This window comes from Paramormyrops kingsleyae, chromosome 13 (genome assembly GCF_048594095.1).
Source record: "Paramormyrops kingsleyae isolate MSU_618 chromosome 13, PKINGS_0.4, whole genome shotgun sequence".
NCBI lineage: Eukaryota > Metazoa > Chordata > Actinopteri > Osteoglossiformes > Mormyridae > Paramormyrops > Paramormyrops kingsleyae.
The window spans coordinates 10,261,420-10,275,487 of NC_132809.1; the positions used below are offsets into that span (position 1 = coordinate 10,261,420).

Below are 14,068 nucleotides of genomic sequence, written 5' to 3' on the forward strand. Positions count from 1 at the left end.
CTGGGGGCCCACCGTGACTCCGCCCATGCAGCGGGGCTCTGCGGCCTCTCTGTGTGGCTTGTGCCTTCTCCCCTCACGTGAGATGGCTATGGCTCTGCTTTGGACCTGGAACACTATGGTGACACAAGGCCCATGTGCACTGGCGACCATTTGCATTCGTAAGGGCACAAAGGGTCTGTTCCAAGGGGACTAAGGGCTTGTTCTAAAGGCACTAAGGACCAGCTCAAAGGGCACTAAGGGCTTGTTCTAAAGGCACTAAGGGCCTGCTCTAAGGGCACTAAGGACCAGCTCAAAGGGCACTAAGGGCCTGCTCTAAGGGCACTAAGGACCAGCTCAAAGGGCACTAAGGGCCTGCTCTAAGGGCACTAAGGACCAGCTCAAAGGGCACTAAGGGCCTGCTCTAAGGGCACTAAGGACCAGCTCAAAGGGCACTAAGGGCCTGCTCTAAGGGCACTAAGGACCAGCTCAAAGGGCACTAAGGGCCTGCTCTAAGGGCACTAAGGACCAGCTCAAAGGGCACTAAGGGCCTGCTTTAAGGGCACTAAGGACCAGCTCAAAGGACACTAAGGGCCTGCTCTAAGGGCACTAAGGACCAGCTCAAAGGGCACTAAGGACCAGCTCAAAGGACACTAAGGGCCTGCTCTAAGGGCAGAAATACTAAGTAACTACATCTCTACTGTGACTCACTCTAGTCCATGTGTGAAACACTTTCTGTGCTGAAGAAACACGACTCTGGGCCTCCTTACTCTCTGTTCATCTAAGTGCATTTTATTTGCTACATGTCTTTAAAATATACATATCTTAAGAATGGATTACTGTGTTACTATTTTTTGTTTATTAAGTTGCCAGAAGTAGGTAAAGTTTTGGTTCATTCCATGCATGATGCAACTTTCTTTCAGGACGGCACAGAGGGTATAAAGACGGATGGGGGAACAGGTGGTACTCCTGCAGAGAGAGCGACCTTCTGCGCTTGCAGCGAGGCGATCGCATTGTGTCAGTCATGCATTGATTACATTCCTGTGTCTTTGCAGCCTGGCCACTGTTCCCGTTTAACGGGAGCAGGACCACGGCCACCCACTCCGGGCCCGACGTCTCCAAGGTGACACTCCTTGACGGGCTGGAGATTAATTGCCTCGACAAGTCAAGCGGATTGTCCGTTACCTTGAAGTGCCTGAAAGCAAGAAGCAGCGCACGGATACGGTAACTCAACCCGTACCATGCAGGAATGAAGACGAGATCGAGAAAGTTTCACTTCTTTTTTTTTGAGGGGGGGGGGCAGAGAGAGAAAGAGAGAAAGTATGTGTTATGACTTTCTTGCTCCAGGAGCCTTGGCTCAGTGAGAGGACAAAGAAAATAAACGCTGTTGTGTGCGGGGGGGGGGGGGGGGGGAGGGGGATGGGGTCCACGCCGCTGGCCTCCATTGTTCCAGGAGGCCGCGAGCTGTCAAAACACGCCAGGTTGGGTGTGGGGAGCACCCCCACTCACACGCAGCACAGAGGGCCAGCTTACCTGGCTTGTACGTGATCCCGGGCGGGAACAGGAACCCCTGCTGGGCCGCGGCTGCCGCTGCCAGGGTGCGCTGGTCATGCGGGAAGATGGGGATCATGAGCGGAGGCATGTGACCCTGGACCTGCTGAACGGAAAGATGGAAGAGATCAGACACTGGCAAAATGCAGCCTGAAAGGCCCTGGAGGCAAGCTCTCCACAATGCCCAGCTCTGGCCCAGCCCAGGTCCTGCAGACATGCTCCCCACTCCCACAATGCCCGGCTCCGGCCCGGCCCAGGTCCTGCAGACATGCTCCCCACTCCCACAATGCCCAGCTCCGGCCCGGCCCAGGCCCTGCCTAATCCCCACCATTTTCCCGTTATCACATCAAAGTCTGGCCTGTATAAAGGGCAAGAGTAATTCTGCCCAAGGGAAGGAGCCCCCCGCTCCCCCAAACGGGGCGCACAGTCTGGGGAGTGGGACAGGGTGTTGGACAATCACTGGGAGGCAGGGCTGTCTTTTTGAGCTGTCTCGAGCACAGCATGGAACTGCAGGTGGGGGATCGGCTCACAGCACTGGTGTGTGTGTGTAGGGGGGGATTATGTTTATATTGCATTGTGGGGACTAAATACAATGTCATAAAAACCTGTTAATTTGACGTTGTAGGGACCATTTTTCAGGTCCTTACAAAGATCTATGAATCCGATCAAAAAAGAAAAAATGGCAAAAGTCTTCTATTTAGTTTGCTGAAGGTTAAGGTTAAGGTTAGGGCTGGGTGGGGGTTAGGGTCGTCATGTTGGGATTAGAGTTTCCCCCATAGAAATGAATGGAGAGTCCCCACAAACATATAATTACATACCTGTGTGTGTGTGTGTGTGTGTGTGTGTGTGTGTTTGGAGTGCTCGGAAGTGAGGAAGAGGGGCATACAAAGCAAGGTGGGTGAAACAGCTTTAATCTGTCTCAGAGGTGTGGAGGGGGGGGACTTTTGTCAAGCTGCATCACAGCAGCCCCAGCTTTCTGGATAGGCAGGCTACACACCCAGCCTCTCAGCCCTCTTTCACTAGAACTTTCCGTGACGCTGATCACGGCGTGCGTTCCCGTCCTCGCACCATTAGGAGGCTCCTCCGCTACGATAGCTCTGTGTTACCTCCATCCACCGGTGTGCCCCCCCCCCCCCCCCCGACGGGTCCCCAAGCCGTTAAACACTCCCAGTTTTGCCACCCCCTTGGGGGAGCCCACTCGGAAACGGGGTTAATATAGGTCTCCTGTGAAAATAAACACTCTGCAGCATGTTACTCGATTTACTCCTCTTTAAAATCGACTCGCAATAAGAGAAACAGACCTGGGCACAATTACCGGCACAGCGCTGGACCGTGAAATCAACACGCTGGGAGCGGCTGCCGTGCTCCAACACGCAGCTAAGGCCGGCCGACCCACTGATTACATCCACTTCTCTAACCACTTCTTCACCACGCAGCCCTGAACTGTTTAAATTGGGCTTCCTCCCTCTGATCCCATAACCCCTTATGTCATCTCCATCGACGGGTTTGAGGTCGCCTTGGTTATTTTCAGCCACGTTGCCGTACAACAAAAACTCACTCCGTTGTTTCAGAGGGAGATCTTGTGTATCCTCTGCCTGAAGACAGTAAATTCTTTGCTCTTCTTCCAAGCGTCCCACTTAGATATTGGGTTTCTAGAGAACCCGACCACCCAGCTACAATAAAAGCATGGCGCACGGAAAACGGGATAATTAATAGCACAGCGGGGGTTATGGTCACTGGCATGGAGGTCCCGGTCGGAAAGCTCCGTTCTGTCATTGGGAACGTCATTAGTTCTGGTCTGTAGGCCGGTATTCCGAAACCAGTAAAATTTTCCGGTACAAAAATCCAAAACTTGGGAGTTGGGTTTTTTTTTTGTAATTTTAATACTATAACTTCACTCAGCTTTCTAGTGATGGATATAAAGACTAATCATATCAGTAATCAATCCATTATTCATAAATTATCTCATATATTGATTACAACAGGAAGGATACCAGACTGCCCATATAGGGTGATATTTTTTTTTTTGAGCCACTGCACAAAGAATGCGATCATCCAGTCATCACAGGAGCCAGTTTTCTTAGACCAGACCGTCAGTCTTTGATGACCGTAGCAGCGGGTGCATATAGCTAATTGGTCGTAGCCTCCAGCCCATCAGTTAACATGAGGACTGTGGGAGGGTGCAAAGCAGATCAGTCACATCTACATGATCGCTGTTGTTTTCCTTGGGATGATATTAAGCTCAGTTTGGAATGAGGCTTTGGAGCTGGTACAGCTAATCTCTCATCAGTTTTGCTGAATTATAGATAAGCTCTAGGACAATAAGCAATAGGATTCAGTCCCCCCCCCCCCAATGTCACGCCCTGGCTGATGCCAAGACTCCTTCCAGACCTCATGGGGTTGTGGGGGAGGGGGCCTCAGGGTCATCTGCCAATCGGCCAGGTTTCCAGAACACTCTAATTGGAGAGAGGGTCTTCAGGAGTGTGCGGGAATGAAGGCAGCGGGAGCAGATGCCGGCAGGGTGCAGTTGTCCCCCCCTGCCTCCCCATGCTGACACCGCCCCCTCTGTCTTGCAAGGGCTGCCGTTCCGTGCCATCTGCCCCCCCCCACCCAGATTCATTAAGGGGCTGCTAAACCAGCTCGCTACTGCATGCAGAACAGATGCTGTCGTGCTCCCCAAGGATGTAAAGCCCCTAGATCCTGCCCTAGGGAGGTGGGGCACCTGTGGCTGGCGAGAGGTGGGGTCCGAGTCTGCCAGGCCCTCCGCCACAGCTAAAAAACCTACAGGCTGTGCAATACATCAGAAAGGAAATACCCCTAAAAGCCCTAACCAGAAAACACAGGAGGAAAAACATGATAGAGATCTATAGACGTCCCATAGGAAAAGCAGGCGCTTGGCAGAAAAGCGAGGAGTCTAGCCACCGCAAGTGACGGATCGTCAATATGAGGACAGGAAGTGATGACATCAGCACAGAGGTGCTACAGCAGCGCACAATACCCGCTAATCCCGGGATAGTGCTATGTGCAGAAATCAAACTCCCTGGATTGACCCGAGGGCCCATTAGCATACAGAATGGCCGGTCAGGAGGACAGACCACAGAGGCACCTGGGAATGGAGGTACTCAGTGCACATTTCAGGAATGGCGTGGACCGTCAGCACCAAAGCACCTTTCAAGACCCTCTCGAAGACCGGGGGGTGGGGGGGATCTGCTGGTGGCCACACCCCTTCCACTTGAAAAAGGAGTTTGATCTTCTACCAAAACATCCACTCTTGGGATTCTGTACTGTTTCACTTTTACAAGGTGGTGGTGGTGGGGGGGGGGGGGGGGGTCGTTTAAACACGCCTGAACATCTTCACCGCTGACGAGATAAGAATGAGCGTAGCCAGAGCTTCTGATCCTTCTTGTCTTGCAGGTACGATATCAAATGACATCACCGCACGCCCAGAAAGCACGGCACTGCCCACATGTGTGTAAGCAGGAAATAATTTATTTATTTTATACTCTTGAATGCATTGGTGGACAACTGTGCTGCAAAGTGTCATGGGATGCCACAGTTACCTTGCTTTGGTATATATGCTAACTTGTTAACTGTCTCCTCCCAGGAAAGTCAAGTCTGAGTGAGGGGGGGGGGGGGGGGAGGGGGGTGAAACCCCCAACACGATCATTAACCACTTAGATTCCAGAGCACACAACCATCTCCAGTTAAATGGGGATCCCAAAAAGTCACTACAGGGGATGTATTAATTAAGCATAGGACACAACACACATTTAGCACCTGTGGCTAAAGGCTGCAGTGCTAACAGTGTGAGTTCAGCATTGGCATTAATGTGAACTTCTGGGAAAATTTAAGGGGCAGCCCCCACATGGGAGCCCCTTGAGCCTGGTTTTGCTTTGCTGTGAAGGGATAGGAACATTAAACGATCCCAGAGAGGCGGGGCCTTGCGGTACATCTCACATCACATCATTTATCAGCTAACAGTCCTCCCGGGTTGCCACTAAGCGCTAATCCAGGCAGCGAGGCGACCGCAGACAGGGAGATCGCGCCCAGCTGGCCGCCCTCAGGGCTGCGTCCGCAGATCAATACCCCAGAGCTGCACCCCTACACCCCCAACACTGCACCCCAGCACTCTGAAGGACAAAGCCGGGTCTGTACATGACCTCACACAGCCCACAGCCCCTGATGGTGATGGGGAACAGACGAACAGGAGGCAAATCCCCTGGGCATTACAGGTCACTGACAAAGGGTCTTTGTCTGGTCATTGCTTACTCCCCCCAGCCCGATACCTCATGGGTTTATCGCCTTCAGGAAATGCCTCTTTTTAACTGACAGGTAGGAGATTACCATCTACAGCCACCCGGGACGTAATCTCCGCCTGGTTATAGCCATGCTTGGGCTCACATGTCATTTGTTTACATTGTGCCAGCGATCCCAGACAAAGGGGTCTGGTTCAAAGGTATTGATTGATTTGTACTGTTCCTGCTGTGAGGGGCCGGGGGGGTGTGTGTGTGGGGGGGGGGGGGGCGCCAGCGAGGCTGAGCTGTCTGGAGGAATAACCAATGAATGACTTCTTTCTTGATCCATACTTGGTCCACTGATTCCTTACTCAGTAGAAGAGGCTGTCCTAGGAGGACGGACAGTTTGGGCTATGTGACTGGGTGGACGAAACGGAAGGAGCTTTCATCACACCCTACAGAGCCCCAGCTGTGGTGAGCTTAAGGACCCGGGGGGTGGGTTGTTGGTTCTGGTCCTGGGAGGAACGCTGTGTAAAACAGATTAGGAAACATCACATCATGAGATTCAGCAGAAAAGTGGCTCCAGCTTTAAGACACTGTGCACACGTGGCTGTAAATGTCAACCGATAAATCCTACAATACAAATGAGGAGCAAATTTCCAAAACTCAGTCTATTTCTGTGGACCGAGTGAGTTTTGGAAATTTAATGAAAGTTCTTTGTTGGGTTACAGGAGGACTGAGTGAGTTTTGGTTCCCAGTGTTGTAACATGTGATATGGACGGCCAACTTTTGGTCATCTGAGTCTTAAGAGCAGCAAAAAAATTGAGATTTGGAAATTTGCTCTTGAATTTCCAATTTTAAAATATCTAGTGAAAAAGTGCAATGAAAAAAAACTATTAATTTTTTTTAAAAATGACGACCGTTCATACGAAGGGGGGGGGTGGCATTCAGTTCAGCACCTGAAATGTCTGCTGGGGAATGAGGCCACAAAGTGCAGGTCACTGAGATAGAGAGAACAAGCCACTAACTCAGAGGAACGACAAAAAAGAAAGAGGGAAATCCCACGAGACTGGGAACGGAATGAAATCAATCAATCTAAGCCTGAAAGCGCTAAAACGTAATTTAAGTTTGTAAATATTCTAAGCAATTAGGCTTATATGGAATATAAAATATCAAAGATAAGCCTTAGGGTTCTCTCTCTCTCTCAGAGTTCTTAACTTATAGGGAATGTATGTGAAGATTAGGAATATCTGTTTCTTAATATTTCCTTTATTATTTACACTTGATTATTATTCCTCCTGAATCAGGGCGGTACGTTTAAAATGATCAACATTGGATTTACCGCAAAGGGTCAAGCCTGTGGGTTGGGGTGTAGCAGGAAGTGAGGGGGACTTGTATTTCGGCAAGGCCTAGTCATGAAATTAGGAGAAAAAAAAAAAGTTTGCTGTAAACTGGTGAATTCCTTAGGGCCTCCCTCAAACAGCACGGATAACAGAGGGACAGGAGAGCAGACACAAACAGGCCCAGAAAAGACACATATTGGGGATTGACGGAAATGGGCAGGAGGGGGGCAGTTCCTGAGCTACGTGGACGGGGCCAGCTGGGGCAGGGGTACAAGGCGAATCGAAACCGGGGCTGCTGGTGCACGTGTGTGAATCTGTTTGTGTGTCCATGCACCTCCCTGTCAGCGCATCACAGCCCTGATCTGCTAATGTGTTACACCCATTTCGAAAGGAGGGGGTTTGGCAAGCCTGTTGCACCCCCAGATGAATGCATTCCCCATGGCATGCTTACAGGGACATACATCTACAGTTCCCTACTCACACAGGCCTTGTTTTTATAACCAGTGTAAGTTAGTTTGTGGTACTACTGTTTAAATGTTTAGTTTAAATAGCAGGTAGGTTGTTACATACTTAAAATACTGTTGTTCACAGGACTTGTACATGTCAGTGGGTGTACATTGAAGCTGTATACATCACCATTTAACTGCGCAATGCAATTCAGCTCCGATATGATGTTAAATCAGAATAAGGTTTATCTCACTGTCCTTTGTGTTTTCAATACTGGTAGGTCACGTGTTTTGGGCCCAAAGACACATGCAAGCCCGCATAGCATATGAAAAGCCACCCACACATCCCCGAGTCAGTCAGGTCAGCTGTAATCTAATCATCTCATTTTCCACGGTGACACTCGGGGTCTGCGGGGGGTGTCGCCATCCTGCAGCTAGTGTCCCCGGTGGCTGGGCTGGGTACAGCATCAGCTGCTCAGCTGTCCAGCAAAAAAAATTTTCATTTTAAAAAATGAAAAGAATGAGAGTTGTTATGACAAAGTTTACCGGGTGGCAGAGTGTGTCAAGGCTCTGAAACGCACTCGCATGTCATGTACACGCCCAGTGACGGACACACAAAGGGGAATACAAAGGGAAAACAGTGCTCCGTCCACGGTGAAGCGGTACGGGACAAAGCGGCCCATTCATCCTGCCCCTTGGGGAATGTCTCAGCTCCCCTCCGCCCTCAAGACAAAAAGGCCTCTTTTTTTTCAGCCCACCGTGGGTTGAAAGCTTTGCTTTGCCACCGGAGCCCTAAGAAAACACCCCCCCCCCCCCCCCCGGCTGGCTCACCGTGCATGGCAGACCCTGCAAACACCCCCCCACACACACACACCCTTCACCACTGCGGAGCAAACCCAGGCCAGCAGAGCGGCAGGCTGGAGACAAAACAGTTTGCTCAAAGTTAGCGAGGGGGGAGCACAGCGTTGGGGGGAGCCCAAATGCAGGCCTCTGTTTGGATAAACCCAAAGCCCCCATTCAGCAGCCCAGGCAGACTCTGGTCATAAACGGGCACTTTGTAGCGCTAGAATAAAGTATCACACACAGACTGACTGCGGAGAGGAAGGTGCTGCACATTACGCATTAACGAGAATGGCAGCACAACACGGGCAGCCCAAGTTTTATGAATGCACAATTAGGTACAGAAAAGCGAGACTGATTTTCCCGCCTGCTTAATTGCTCCTGTTCCTAACGTGAGCGGAGGAGTGAGCTCCAGATCTACCCCCCCACCCTCCTTAAGGCTCGCCAGCGAATCCCCTCAGGTACCTAATTAATGACAGAGACTCAGGTGCGACCCGGTGTGCCGTGACTGCTCATGTGACGGCCATCCCCGAGACAGGGCCTCTTAATTAATATAGCTTAAGCAACAGAAGTGTCAGGAGCTGGCTGCCCTCTCGCTAATTACAAGGATGCCAGCAAGCGCGCCTATAATTAACATTAATAATTGACCTCTGTTTGTCTACATTCTTACTGCGACGTAACAGACATGAACGTCGCTAGTGCAAGCGTTTCCACGGGGCCATGGTCGCCGTTGAGGCAACGTGCGTTATCCAGCGGCGGCAAAGGGTATGAACCAAAGGTTCTATCCTGAATACCACCCCCTTCAGGGCTGCTAAGAAACCGGGGGGGTTATGCATTAGCGTTAGCCTTTTCCCGTTCACCCACTCGGCCACACTCCCGGACCTGGGACCTGTCGCTGAGGTTGTATCTATTAAACCGTTTTTGTGCCTCGTTAAGTTTCACCCGGGCGGCCCCAGAGTTGTACTGTTCCAGCAGCAGGCGACTTTATTTAACGTCAGCAGTTCCTTTGGCTTCTGACGAGAACTCACATTTTATAACTAATTAAATTGATCCCCCCCCCCACCCCCACCCCAAGCTGAAGCCACTAAATGGAATTATTTGTACCCGAGTGTCAATATATTAAATCAAAAGGCTAATGAGAGGGGTCACTGCTTCTGTTTACCCAGGTCCTAAGCAGCATGGGCGACACCGGACAGCTGTATGTCCTCTCAGGGTCAGTGTCCGTCCTGGTGTGGCTCCCCCTTGGGCAGGGAGGTCCAACTGCACTATGGGTGCCTGTTTTTTCAAATGTCTGCTTCAAGATTTTCACTTCTGTCATTTATCTAAAGTGTGCTCAGTGTTGTGTGACGTTCGCTCTAAATCCTTAACAAAATATCCTACGTTTCAAAAGATGGAAAGCTCGTCATCTTGCCTAACAATAGAAGGCTTAGATTTACATGTCTGTTCTGTCAATATATGTGATTAGTTGTAGTCAGCCTTAAAAATAATTTTCATCATGGGTTTTAGTCAGAAAGGACGAAGCAGAGTTCTGGCTTTGATTTCAGGACCTGGTGCTAAGCCATCATTGATGTGGACCGATGGGAATGACCTGGGGCTCACTTTCTGTTCCTGCACCACATAGCTTTTAAGTAACGAGAAAATGACCCTGACTGGGCAATGTGGGGATGGGGCTGGTTTACAGCATCGGTTCTCCATAACGAGAATGGGAGGTCAGGCTGTAGAGGTCAAAGTGCGGGTCAAAGGTCGGGGGAGGGGGGGGGGGGCAAAGAGCTTCCCGCTTTCATGGCGGCAGCAGTTCGGTGGGGGGGGGGGGGGACACTTGCACACACATCGTAGATAATCAGAAAAATCAGGGGGGGGCACAGGAATGCCTGTGCTGTTCACCTAAAATGCCTAAATGGCACTTTAACAGCGGAACCCAAAGCTTTACTTGTGTCCCAGCAGAGGGCAGGAGGGACAGTTACCTTGTATGGAAAACAAACACACGGCCACAAAGGCTTCTGTGTTTAATCGGGGAGGTGGGGGGGCAGCACCCGCTCCCCATCCCATCTACTGGGCTTCTCTCGTAAATTCTATCACTGCTCTGTAATGGGCGGGGGGCACACTCTCTCATGGGCCGCAAGGCGCTCAGGACGCCAGTGGCTGTTTGCCCCTCTCTGACCTGCAGCCAGGAGTGGATTTTTGCACAGGCTTAACACCTGACCGGGCCTCACGTCACAGGAAGTAAACGCAGGGACGAGCCACGCAGAACCGATAAGCCAAGCTGACCAGCTGTGACGCCGCAGTGTGAGGATGATAGAACACTGGAGACTGAGCCAGCAGCGTACAGAGAATAGGGCCTGTGGAATAATTGGCCTCAACAGACTGAGATGCAACCCACAGCAGTGCCCCCCTCAGGTGTGGGGGAGATATTACTTCACTGCAGCTATTAATTAGGCCTTTAGTGCAGAAATGCCCCTGCTGACTGACTTCAGAGACCCCAGGATGCACATATGAGGAGAATTAAGTCCTCGTTTAGGAGAGACACATGCCTGTCAGGTCTGGGGGAACAAAGGCTCATTCCTGAAGGGGGGAGGGAGAATCCCAGCTCCCTGAGGCCCCCACTCATCTCTTAAAGACAGGGGCCTTTCAAGGGGGCGGCGTACAAAACCCAATAAATCATGTAATCCGCAGGCCATCGTGCACACACAGACATGCACGCGAGAGAGAGTACAAAAACATGGACGTGGTTTCCGTGTTTCAGCGCCACTAATGCGGGCCGGCTGCCTTTACAGTCGCCCGTCCGTCTAGTGTGTGCACAGTAGCAGTGGGAAGTGGTGGGGGGGTGACCTTTGTATAATTAAACCATATCTTTAATCTGGGATATGTCGGCAGCTATTATTTAACCCCTTTGAACTCCCCCCAAGCAATGCCCCCCACCCCCCGTTGTTACTCCGCACCATTTAAAACCACATGTTAGCTGAGTCTCATCCCTTTGAGCTACTCCCTGCCCATGTGGCCTTTGCCCGCTGCAGTTCAGGCAGGAAAGTCGGTCTTGTTATTGAACAAGATGGCCAACAGCACATGACCTCACCAAGGCCCTCAGTACCAGCCTAGGGGATTCCTGTTAATCTAAGCTTTGTTAGCTTGTCCCAGAATGTAGCGAGATTTAGCCTGAATAGTATTACTGTGCTAATACACTTAAAACAAGTCTTAGATATGTAAAACACTTTGGGTTCGGCCAAGCAAGCCAAGTAGTGAGTAGGAGCACCACTGAGATGGCAGGAGGGAAGGTGTGTGTGTGTACGCAGAAGGCAGGAGGCAGGCCGCAGTGAGCCCCCACCCCAAAGTGGGGGGAAGGAAAGCAGATCTGGGACTGATAACTGGAACCAGGCCAGTGAGGGTACTGTGTGTTTGGGGCCTCATAGTTTAAGGAAAAGCATCCAAAGCTAGTTTACCACCAGCACTACCCCCAGGAGCAATAAATCACCTCATCCACCCCCCCGGTACTTACGGACAATGAGAAGTAATAATTCTACATCTGTTGGTAAGCTATCAGTGTTAATTTAAATAAAAACAGGGTGCCACGCATTAGCGTTAGCGGGACGTTATTTCGCGGTTCACGCCGCAACGCCTCCTCCTCCTCAGGATTGCGGCGCTGAATCAGACCGGGGCACCACGCAATCACAATGCCATGGCTAATAAAGGAGAAGCTCATTAGTCGCAAGATGGAGGCACAATCAGGGTGTTTTGGCAGGAGGGTAATGTGCAGGAGCACAGCGGCTGATTAACCGCATCCGATGTTTACTCCACCAGGGCCAGCTGTGTCCCCATTCCGCTCCTATCTTACCGCTACCGTACAGGCCGGCCTAAGTCCAGAAATGTTTACGCTACAGGTACTCCACCAAAATGCCAGGGTTCCAATGCGGTCATGCCAGGTTCTTGGCTGATGAATCCTGGGAAGGATGCATGTCACACTAAGCTGGGCACCCTTTTGTCCCATCTTACTGAAGACAGACTTCAATTCTCGCTGACCCGGGGCTTCCATCATGGATACGTCTCCTCTTCTCCATGGTCATACTCTATGCTCCCCCCCCACCCACCCAACCCCCTTATCCGATCTGCCAGGAGCTGTGAAATCCCAAGCTGAATGATGACGAGCTCAGAAATCAAACTCTAACTCTCAAGCTTTAATCAAACCAGCAAAGCTCAGTGTTTCATTCTACAAGGACTTCTACGTTACAATGGAATGAGGCAAAAAAAGGAGAAAACTTTCCTGTACACGATAAGCGGAGAAAAATACTCTGCCATCACACTTCCTCCAAACCAGGGCTTGAAGTGGGTCAGTACTCACCCGTACACAGTACCACAACCTCTTTGTTCTTCTCTTCAGAGTACTGGCAATATCTGCTGGTACTGAATAACAAGGGAAATACCATACCTGGTACTGAATAACAGAGAGTACCGGCACGTGGTGCTGAATAACAAGGGGACTACCTGAGACTGGTACTGAATACCAAGGGGAGTACTGGCATCTCTGGTATTGAATAACAAGGGGAGTACTGGCATCTGGTACTGAATAACAAGGGAAATACCATACCTGGTACTGAATAACAGAGAGTACCGGCACGTGGTGCTGAATAACAAGGGGACTACCTGAGACTGGTACTGAATACCAAGGGGAGTACTGGCATCTGGTACTGAATAACAAGGGAAATACCATACCTGGTACTGAATAACAGAGAGTACCGGCACGTGGTGCTGAATAACAAGGGAACTACCTGAGACTGGTACTGAATACCAAGGGGAGTACTGGCATCTCTGGTATTGAATAACAAGGGGAGTACTGGCATCTGGTACTGAATAACAAGGGAAATACCATACCTGGTACTGAATAACAGAGAGTACCGGCACGTGGTGCTGAATAATAAGGGGACTACCTGAGACTGGTACTGAATACCAAGGGGAGTACCGACACCTGATACTGAATTCCAAGGGGAGTACTGGCATTTCTGTTATTGAATAACAAGGGGAGTACTGGCATCTGGTACTGAATAACAAGAGGAGTACTGGCATCTGGTACTGAATAACAAGGGGAGTACTTGCATGTGGTACTGAATATCAAGGGGTGTACCAACACTTGGTACTGAATATCAAGGGGGGTACCGGCACCTGGTACTGAATAACAAGGGGAGTACCTGCGCCTGATACTTAATAAAAAGGGGATCACCTGCGCCTGATACTGAATAACAAGGGGAGTACCAGCACATGCAACTGGCTTGCTCACTAGGGGCTTTGGGCAGGGTTAATGTGAATTGAATTAAATTGAACTGAACTGAACTGAATTGATCTGAACTGATCTGAATTGAATTACAAGGCGAGAACTGGCACCTGGTACTGAATAACAAGGGCAGTACCAGCACCTGGTACTGAATAAAAGGGGAGTACTGGCTCCTGGTACTGAATAAAAGGGGACTGCCGGCAGCTGGAACTGAATAATAAGGGGAGTACTGGCTCCTGGTACTGAATAACAAGGGGAGTATCGGCAGTTGGAACTGAATAATAAGGGGAGTACTGGCTCCTGGTACTGAATAAAAGGGGACTGCCGGCAGCTGGAACTGAATAATAAGGGGAGTACTGGCTCCTGGTACTGAATAACAAAGGGAGTACCGGCAGTTGGAACTGAATAATAAGGGGA

General features: G+C 50.5%; 1 protein-coding gene across 16 annotated transcripts in view; it reads right to left on the bottom strand.

The window, feature by feature from the left end:
- LOC111842589 (SRY-box transcription factor 6) overlaps positions 1-14,068 on the bottom strand; it is a 154,969-nt gene that overhangs the window by 39,127 nt on the left and 101,774 nt on the right. For 13 of the 16 annotated variants that reach the window (XM_072698154.1, XM_072698165.1, XM_072698152.1 and 10 more), the window contains one exon: positions 1,510-1,633. In XM_072698154.1, coding sequence (XP_072554255.1) covers positions 1,510-1,633 — 124 coding nt within the window. The remainder of the gene's footprint in view (positions 1-1,509; positions 1,634-14,068) is intronic. The other 3 variants (XM_072698161.1, XM_072698157.1, XM_072698159.1) reach the window with 1 other exon arrangement.